We start from the raw sequence: 11,151 nt of genomic DNA, 5'->3' as shown, positions 1-11,151 counted from the left end.
CTGTGATAAAACTTGTAATTGGTGATTGAAGCAGACATTTTTATGTTATATTAATATAATAGTCTCGACTACTGTATCTCAAGAACAAATCATAACTGGCTCATGTATTTATAAGTACTGGCATAACCTTCACGGCGAACGAACAATCACAGGTCAGAAATTTGAGTATTAATTGTAGTATTAACTAAATGTCTAAAAAAATGTATTACATTAAATCATAGGTCTTTCTTATTTAAAATGCCAGTTTATCATTTATGGCAAAAATGTGTTAAAAATAACATTTTAGGCGAAAATGAGACAACCAATAATTCGTGTACAATCTTCGTTTTCTGCACTTATCACAAAAGAATGACCAATTGCATTGGGCTCCGTATTCTGATCGAACCAGATGAGCTAGTGGTAAAAAATTTCGGTGGTGAATGTCAGAACATAGACCTACAAAATGCATACCACAACTAAGAGATGGCGCTATTAGAATCGGAGATATCGCAGATTTGGTACAGACTTTAAATGAACATACCCGCATTGCTGGAAAATGGCTAGAAGACGTAGAACTAGTAAGTGACAATGCATCTATTGCACTTTTTCATGGAGCCAAATATATAATCTATGGCAAGAATATGTAGTTACAAATTTAACCAATTGGAGAAATATTATTACGTTATGTTCGTTTGCAGAAGAATAAGGCAAGACATTATTTGCTTACATTAAATCATATTTACAGATTAATATAATAGGATCATTTAAGGTTATGTAATGTATGCCTTTCATAAAAATATAGTTAGCTATTTTCAATGACATGTTATTTTTCAATTAAGTGTTCAAAAGTCTCGACTAATATTGAACTGAAATACTGAAAATATAACTATGATCTAGCTGTAGTTTTGAAACAAATTAATTTTATTATCGAAAATGTAAATAAAATATAAAATAACATATCAATCAGTTCTGTAATATTTAAATGAGCAATATATAAAATAATTGTTTCATAAAATGAATTGCTTCTGCATTACTGTTGGACAAATTAGGCGCAAGCGAGCATTATTCAGAACAGTGAACACCCCACGAATAACTCTCTGCAACGAATCGTTTTCCGAAGAAACAATCTTAAGATTTACCTTAAATAAATGCATAAACGATTCGTCTTATGGAACAAAGTTTTTATTTAAATGCATAGGTTTCTTAAAATTATTTCCAGTTAAATTTCACCCTTTAAATCATTACTCTCAGCAAAAAAAAAACTATAATTTAAAATGTCATATGTCGAAACTAATTTATGTAAATTAAAGTGGTTTTATCTTGGCACTTTTGAATGTTTGTAAACTTTTGTGATGTTCATCTATAGATAAATACTTTAATAATATGGCATTTAATTAATAAAATACCTAAGAAATACATGTGTTTCTGCAACTTATCAGTAAATTTGTATTGTGCGGCCAAATGAACCAAGAGAAATGGCTTAAAATAAAATTTTCACTTGCAGATTCACCAATTAAAAGCTCATATTATTATCGTATTTTTTCTATACCAGTTGTTAAATGTTATGAAAAAATAGTTGTCTGCTTAGTTTTAGTTGTTTGAGTGAACTATATAAAAACGAAAAGTAATTGGTGGGTCAGTACTAGGGATTCCAATCCCGGGATCCCGAACGATTTTCAATACCCGATGAGTCCCGGGATTATAAAACATAATCCCGAATTTTTCGGATTGTTGATTTATCAAGCACAATCGAATTATTATTGACAACATCGTTATATTTCGTGTACAAACTTGCGCGAGTTGCACGTGTCATCTGTGAATCTTTGAGGCTGTGAGTCTGAACGTGCTTTTTCAGCAGCAGGCTGCTTAGGAACCAAAATCAGATCAAGGCTAAATGATAAAACACTTGATGCTTTGATGTAACTTCGTGAGTTCTATTCAAAATAATGTTTTCAATTAATTGTGTCTATGAATGTACATACATATGTACATTCATTGTCAAAAGTTCATTTTTTTCTTCTCAAATAAATATATAACCTTCCCTTTTTTATTTTTATTATATTATTTTCTATTTTAAGTCTAAGACTAAAATTATACGTACTTTATACATTGTACGTTATAAAAAACAGATGTAAAAATATATTGTATTATTCATTTTAAAATATTTTTATCGATAAAATAACATGAAAATTATCCCGGGACTGGTCCCGGGATCGACTAAATGCAATACCGAAATCCCGGGATCAAAATTTTGGCCCGGGATTGGAATCCCTAGTCAGTACTTATTGGTGTAAAAAACCATAACAAAAAAATCTCATTTCCAGAGAGAAATTTTGTTGAATTCAGTTATTTTCTATTAAAATGCTAATCAACATGCTTTCACTGTATAGATTACGATATTAAAAGTATATTTTATTTGTAAACTGAAGCACACAAGCTGTGTAGTTTATATAATAAGACAGATAACAAACATGCAAACATTAAATACAGATATTCTAACACATTTATTATAATAAAAATCAACCCATCAGAATGTACCACTCCTAAGAATTACCCTGCGTTCCAATATAGGACATCTTGATCAAATACAATATAAGTGATCAATAATTATCCTTCAAGTCACTTGATAATAAAAATACTTAGTTGGTATCCGTGTAAATATTACATATGTGTACATTTTTTGTATGCTTTAAGCAAATCATGAAAAATTTAAGTTATTCTGAAAAATATTCAGTAATCTCAGCATCGTTTATTTGCAAATTTTCAACTCTAATATCCTTGTTTTTATGTCTTCGTCTTTCGAGTTGTTCCATCACCAATGGAGAAATGTTCTCGGAGGAAGCTTTTACCATTTGAATCGTGCCTTTTCTGTCCAAGAGCTCCCAATGCTTCTTCCAAAATGCGTCTTTTATCATATCTTCGTAATAATTCATAATAACTTTGCACCTATTTCCAGTCAGCGGATCGATAACTTGTTTTCTCAGCAATATTGTGCCTTTCTTGTACATAGGAGGTTCGTTGTTATAGTTTATGTTGTATTTACTGAACAGCAATTCATTTTTATAAGATGATACTGTTCCGCATAAATGTTCTTCAGCCTAAAATATAAATCGGTTTTAATAATAAATAAAAGTATGTCCAGGTATGAGATTCTGCATGACATTCAAGAGCTATAAAACAAATAAAAATAATAACTGAAAAGAGTGGTGGTGACCAGAAGGTCACAATATTTTGTGATTATGAAGAAATAGATCTTATGGATTATCTTCTAAAAGGGGAAGAACGCAAGACTGAATACCGCTCATATAATATATAAAGTTTTGGCAAATCTGAGATATGTATTACTGCCATGTCATCCTTATTAGTGATAACACATATTCAGAGAAATAAAAAAAACTGCCGGACAAGAAATTACAGTTTTTTAGTAAAATGATAAATGAGTGGAAAAACAGTATTCATTGAGTAAAGTGTATAAAGCTTAAAAAATGTAGTATTTATTTAAAAAAATATGAATAAATTGAATGAAAATATATTGGGTTTAATTTTAATAGACTCAAAAGCAGATTACACCTAGAAACATTGTGTATACAGTAAAATATGAAGGATAGTTTATTTTTAACTATTGGAAACAATATATGGCAATACAAAGTTTAAGTAAATATCAATATATAAATGACCAGCATTACGATGACTTATTACTCAATTCAATAATATATAAATATATTACCTCTACTGGTTTCATATCATCTTTTTGTACTAAATTCCAAAAGCAAGTGTTATAGAGATTATTGATGTGGACGTCGGCTTGCCTCCAGCTCATGTAATCTATCAGATTCTCATCAGACGGATACAAAACGCATCTTCCGTCAAAGCACGGTGGATATATCAGCTTTACAGAATCAAAGTATTTATCCCAATGATATACGTAGAGCGACGTAAACATGCTCGTAACCGTTGTCATGATTTTGCTCTTGCGCCTGTTGTAAAGAGAGGTGTCCTTTTTAAAAATAAAGGAATACTCGTCGCTCTGTCCATAGGCGAATAATATATTGTTGAACTCTTCCATAATGCCCACGGCAGCTCTGTTCATGAGGTTAAGGCTCCTCGGGTCGTTTGGTTTTGCGAAATTGTGTACACTAGAAAATTTGTGAAAACCCTTTCCATCTAAACGGACAACAACCCAACAATTCGGTAATAAGATTTCATCCGATTCGAATTGTTTCACATATTCGAACTTGCTATTTGCCATGGCGCGTTTTGAAACGAGATTCAATATGTTTTGTGTAGTTTGTAACGTTTTTAAAGCCTTTGAGCAACTTAATACGCTATATAACCTTCGAAGCAGCATTGATTAACGACAGCTAAAAATGTTGCCAGTGTACATAATATATTCAACAGGTATTTGACAGCTAAGATAAAATTCTTTTAAAAATACGAGCAATCAGGGCCGGCTCGAGGAGCATGCAGTACAGGCGATCGCCCGGGGCGATAGATCTTGTGGGGCCCCGTGATACCAAATAAAAGCGCAATATTCACTTAAAATTATCAAACAATATTGTTAAAGAATATAATCTGATATTATTTTTTTTGTACACTACTGGGCACTCTTTAAATTATTTCACGCGTGAAAAATCGCGATGAAAATAAAACTACGAATTCTTAAATACACACAATTGCAAAAATAGTTTGGTGTCAAATATAATATAATATTAAATTACTTTTTTTTAAATTATATTTTTGCGCTCATGTAATGAGTTATTAAAATATTATTAGGGGGGGGATATATATTTTATTTATATATTGTATTTATTTATTGAGAGTGAAAATTACTATATTAATTAGTAATTTTAATAAAAAATCTTGAAAATAATTGTTTAATAAATGCATTAAAAATATTGTACAGCATTCTAGCGAATATTTTATTAAATATTAAATATTTTTTAGTATTTAATGTATTCGATAGATGTCATCGTATTATAAATATAACTTTATAAAGAGGTGGATAATTGTGCAGTGTAAACAGAGCTAGTGTGAAACATAGCCCCTCCTCTTAATTATTACTAAATTATAAGTATTGAAATTTCAAGAAAAATATTAAGAATGTTTCACTTCGTTAAGATTACGATTCTGAAAACCAACATTGTGGCATAAAATTTTATGATTGGTTTACCAGTGCATACCGTACGTGATAATAGAGAGATTAGCTAAAAAATTCCTCAACGGCCGCTCGGTGCCTAGACACACGTACAAAAATGTATTTATTGGCACACCAATTTAATTGGATTAATATCGTATTTCATCATTGAAATGGAACTTCATTGGGTTAACCAATAGAAGGTAAATTTTGTCCATTATAGAGACTGCATAATGAAGAGGTTATTGATTACTGATTTAGGAAAGAGAAGAAGTGATTTCATAGTACAGTTATTAAAATAATTAATATTGTTAATAATAATATTACAATTAAAACTAGTTTAAGCGAATTTCAAGTAAACATAAATGTAGTGTGCCGTCGTGACTGAATCTACCGACGATTGGGCCAACTCTTAATCATACTAGTGACAATTCGCTTGGTTCGGCTCGTATATTATGGGTTAGTGATTCCACGAAGAAAATCTATTAACAAATATTGCAATGATATGTTGTAGTTTTACTGTTTACAACTCATTTTTTTTAATAAGTTGTATGTAATTATTTGTTTAACTTAATACATAATATTACTCCTGTGATTTATGAGTTTTGTGCATTTGGGTGGAAGGTGAAAATGTGTGATATTAAAAAACGATCGTGCGAATGTTAAAAAAGCAACAAAACGTAAGAAATGGTACGTGCGCTCATATTAGAGGATATGCAACTTGAAGGTGCAAATTTGTTATAAAAAATTAGAATACCAAACAAGTACCTACCGAACATGGTCCCGAATTTGGATACACGTCTAAGCTTTTTTCTATAAAACCTGATCGATAGGCGTCGATCAATCGACCACACGTAAATTTGATAATTATGGTGTTATATGCGATCGAAAGCCCGGTCGTACATTTTAATGCCAATTTGCTATTTTTATACGTGTATTTAGGAACTCGTTAACACGAAAGTCGAATTTCTAACTAGGCCATAAAGGACTAATACCCTACCATTTAGTACACGCCTAAACGCGTTATAAACTATCGGCACATCTTTGCAAGTTCAAGTCCCCAGGTGCAGGATAAGAATGTTAACTAGCTGCTAATGTGCGATTTTATAGAAAACTCGAATCGTGAACGAATCCTGCCGATAATGTATAATATTGCAGGTTATGAAAATCTTAAAGTTTCTTAGACGTATAATCATGTGAGATTTTTTATTAAGAAATATTCGATAACATGATAATAATAATCCGTACTACTGACTAAGTTAAACTATTTTATTTATAATCTTCAATATTTAAATATTTTTTACTGGTGCGAAATCGGTCTGCCGCAGGGGCAGTATTGACGAGACTACAAAATTAAATCACTATTCTCACAAATGTACGTTATTTTTTTATTTTATTGACATCCATAAATGACCTCAGCATCAATTGCTGAAGCAGACGTAGCTTATTCCTGAGCGTATGCTTTCTTCGACAAACTTATTGTCCAGATGGAGTCTGCCTGTTCTATATTATCGCGTTTCGCGTCACTTTCACCACGATGCAAAACTTTTTTATATTTTTCTTATACATCCCTTTAACTGAATATCAAATATTCAAGTAGGCTTTAAAATTGTTAGTATTTCATAAGCTTATTATACAATATATTGACAATTTATTTCTTTACAGAAGCCAGTACAATTTGTGGAATTGGTAATTTATTATTTTACATTTCGTTTTCACTTAGTAACATTTTTACTTTTTAAATATGGAAGTGTACTAAGAAATTATTTAGGCCAAGAAAAAGGAAACGTTGTTTCAAAATACCCGCTTAAAGGCAGGCATTAAAATTCTAAGCAAGCGTTACGTATGCAAATTACACATCCTTGTAAATGTACATTAGGTGTGCAATTGTATAGGCCCTTATGAGCGACCCTCCCATGAGCCTTTGGCTCATCGGCCCTTAGCGATAATAAAAAGGCGCGCAGGATATGAAGCGATAATGGCTTTGGCGTGTTGGAATAAACAATCAATTTAACGCAACAGATGCATTTTCACACACATATGTGTGTCTATTATAATATATGTACATACACACGGTTACAAAAGCAGGCGTTTTAGTGACCGTTTTCGCTATATCTACATAATAGAATTTATTTCGAACTTCCGTCATATTTATCCTAAGATAGTAAAGAAGTGTGTTCAAAGCACTATAAGTTTATTTAATGGCAAAAATATTTTTTTCAAGAGGAAAACTATTAATATAATGTATAATTAAGTATTTTTTATTTTTATCAGTTATCATCATCGTACAGTTGTGCAATTATTTGCATAGATATGTGAATATTATATAATGCTATAGTTGATTATAAATAGTTTGTGGTAATTATGTAAATAAAAGTTCTAAATAAATAAAAATTGTATTAATTTAAAAAGGTAAACGAAATGTGAATAATATATAATATTATATTAGTTGACTTATGTATTATATATTAAAAATTCTCACAATCCAAAAATATTTAAAAGCACGTTCTCCATATTTTATCTTAATAAAATATAAAAAATAATTACTCAACGCAAATATTTAATAGTAATATAATAGCCGTAACCCGTTACCGAATGGATTTTTTTCGTTGCAAAAAAATATGTTTTAAAATATGTTAGGAAATACCAAGAAAAATTAAAAAAAAATATTTGGATATTATTTTAAATTATATTACTAAAAATGTATTAGGCCATATATGGCACCTTATATATGAACCTAAAAATCTTATCAAATATATGGGTATTATAGTTTTATTTTCCGGCTTTGCTCGAGATCGATTTTAACTCATTCTTTATTCATTATAATTATTTTATTCATTCTGTTATTACAGATTTATTTTAATACTTGGCTATATACTTGTTTTTATGTATTGCAGTAGCACGTAAGTCGCCAGCAAGTCACTGTTCAGCTTAACTTTCAACTTAAAACTTGCATGTTTAAAGTTAAAAATCGCACAGCTGACTTAGAAATGGCAGTTTGCGAGGAGGTATTGTGACAAACAATATGTATGTATTTTCTGTTTACAAACTTATTTTTAATATTGTCTTGTAAAATAATAATACATGATTTGCAACCATTAAAAATTACGTTTGTTTTTTACACCATACAAAAAATAAAATAAGTTAATTCCATAATTAAAAATGACGTAGGGCTCAAAAAATCTACTGAAAATGATTTGTTTAATAATAGCAATAATAAATAATAAGACGCAAGTGAAAGATAAAATAAGTTGTCCATATTCTAAAACTGGAAAAGAACACAGGAGACGTAAAATCTTACAGGCCAATTAGTCTTTTCCCTATTTTTATCAAAAATGTTGAGAAGCTACTGCTGGGTAGAATATATCCAATAATACAAGAGCACGGCACAATTGTACAAATACACCGAGTTGTAAGCAAGATAATTAAAAAACTGCAAGAGATGTAGTATTGTACAGCTGCTTTCCTAAATATAAGTCAAGCTTTCGACAAAGTGTGGCTTATGGGATAAAAATATAAAATGAAAACAGCACTACCTAAACATTTATATGAAATTCGTATCTGAACGATAGATAAACTTTATTATTCACTAAGACTTGAAAATTAGACCCATTTCAACATATTCCTGTCCGGTGTGAAGTAAAATTAGATTGTTTTATGATTGTTTATCTAGTTTATCCAATGTATTCTTCTGATCCTCAAAACATTATGTATATATTTAATTTTCATAGTTATAACACACCTAGTTAATTTGCAATCCGATAATTTATATTCAGTCAAATGACGAATTAATGAAAATTATTGTTGCGTAGCAAAATTTTATTATTAAATAATAATTATTTAAAACTGTTGTCACGGTACTGTCGGCCATCTTGTTTTATATTTGAATGTTTATTTTTCATTGGTCCAAACAACAGAACGCATTACCGGCGGCTCGAAAATCAATTGGAGCTAATTAAATTTTTATTATTATATTTAAATATATTTCCTTTGTTTACGTGTATTATTATACACTGTTCATACAAAGCGATACGATTTTCAGAGTAGAGAATTGAACGGAGAATGTTTCATTTTAAGTTATGCGTGTCCGGAAGCGGAAGCAGCTTAAAACAATTATATGTAAGATACACTTTATTGTACTAAACTTAAAAAAATTCACATTAGCCTATAAATACTAAAAATTAAAGATCAATAATTTTCATACCAGAAATTATTATAAAAAATATTTAGTGAAACACACTAGCTCACTAATCTCTTGTATCAGTGACATTGAAATTTTAAATACAAGCACAGAATACCAAAGTACATGTTGCTGTAGTTTAGAGGCTAAAGACAGCATATCAACAATTCCAGTTCTTCAATGAAATGTACTCTATGTTTTGTTTTTATTATGTAGAGATTTATTTATTTTTTCAAAATAAATGTTTTTGCAGAAACGTCGTGTATGAAAATTGGCTTTTAGATGTATACTATAATATACATATATCTATTAATTTAGTCATAATGTTTAAAATGACCTTCAACTGTTTATAATGGATTCTTATCGAATATTTTATTTAACGAAAATAATACACGTATTGCCAATAGATGGATATGTGCCAAACCACAATTAGCATTAAAATCAGCAATGCATCACTATCTATATTATCAGAGTTATCAGTCTTTCTTTATCATGTTGTACTGTGAAGCTTTGAAACGAATTAAACAGTAATGAAATTAAAATAGTATCAAAAGTAGTATATGTGTTATTAACTTATACATTATACTGAAGTTTTAGTATTTTATTTTATGCAAATATAGCGAAGCCATTATCGTCCGTTTGGATTAGTCGACGATTTTTTTAATACTCTGGATAGTATGATTTTTCTTGACGTTCATTGGTCACGGCATGAAGAAGCCGCAAAAGGTTGGGGGATGGTGAAAGGGCTGAAAACCTGGAAAATCACTAATGAGATTTCCATATTGGATGCAAACTGTGAAAGGAGGGTAACAGAAGCCTTTCAAGTCGACAAAAATATTACGTTGCATAGTGTAACGAAACACTGACCCAACCCATTATATGGCCAATGACAGCTAATTAACTATGATAATAATTTTCTATATGATTTAATCCTTGAAATAAACCCATAAAATAAAGTGTTTCATACAGTATGTTATTATACAACAAGAACACCCCAATGCAACCGTTTGATTTTTTTACGTAAAACTTTTACGTCGCCTAGCATATGTTTGCATTTGTGTATTTTTTATGAAAAAATATTATTTTCTAATCGATATTTTAAAATACATGAATAATAGAAGCAAAAAAACTACCCCTTGAATAGATATTTTATTATTGTATTAATATGTAATTTAATCTATTGTATTATTGTTGGTAAACTAATTATTAAAATATAAATAATACATAATATATGTAAAATAGTTTAGGATTATATTACGATTATATTTTCTCCTGCTCTCATAATAACTCAAACTCACAAATATAACTCGATATGTTTATATGTAAATAAAATATTACTAACTCATTTATTGATGACTTTCGACGTTTTGTATTGATGTAACTTTAGTTTTCAATGTTGCTCATAAATATAAAAATACTATCATAATTTATATTTAATAAATTGAAATAAGCTATATAGTTTTTGTTCTTGCTATAAATTTATTTAATACAGAGTTAACAAATATTCACTATGAATGTGTCACTTTATTATTATACTTTTTTCTATTTTGAGATTTTAATAGAAATTTTTCAGGTGTATTTATAAGAGGGAATCAAAATACCATTTTTATTTTCCACTATATTTTTGTAAGAAATGTTTGTATTTGAATTGCTAAAGTCGCGTCGGAGTGTATAGCAGAAATTCAAATTTTATCCAAATACCTTTTGCATCAAACATCGGGTATTCACAGTTAGTGAACGCATTATGATCTAACTACGTTTATATACTGTACTGTTATCTATTTTTATACTGTACTTTTATATCCATTTTTATAAGTATATATCTGGAAATAATTTTATTGATAAGTTAGCTGTTAAG

The 11,151-nt window shown here is 29.5% G+C and overlaps 1 protein-coding gene across 1 annotated transcript; it reads right to left on the bottom strand.

The window, feature by feature from the left end:
- Positions 1 to 2,389: 2,389 nt before the first annotated feature.
- THG (tRNA-histidine guanylyltransferase) lies at positions 2,390 to 4,354 on the bottom strand. Its single transcript, XM_088193105.1, has 2 exons — positions 3,707 to 4,354; positions 2,390 to 3,077 (listed from the first exon to the last, which is right to left on the bottom strand). The coding sequence occupies exons 1-2, from the start codon at positions 4,325 to 4,327 to the stop codon at positions 2,694 to 2,696; spliced, it is 1,005 nt and encodes a 334-aa protein (XP_088049231.1). The 5' UTR covers positions 4,328 to 4,354; the 3' UTR covers positions 2,390 to 2,693.
- Positions 4,355 to 11,151: the final 6,797 nt, after the last annotated feature.

Source organism: Plectrocnemia conspersa, unplaced genomic scaffold (genome assembly GCF_051122295.1).
Source record: "Plectrocnemia conspersa isolate PC_06_02 unplaced genomic scaffold, ASM5112229v1 ptg000001l, whole genome shotgun sequence".
Lineage (NCBI taxonomy): Eukaryota > Metazoa > Arthropoda > Insecta > Trichoptera > Polycentropodidae > Plectrocnemia > Plectrocnemia conspersa.
The sequence above is the reverse complement of the archived record's forward strand: the minus strand, read 5'-3'. Positions and strand labels throughout refer to the sequence as shown.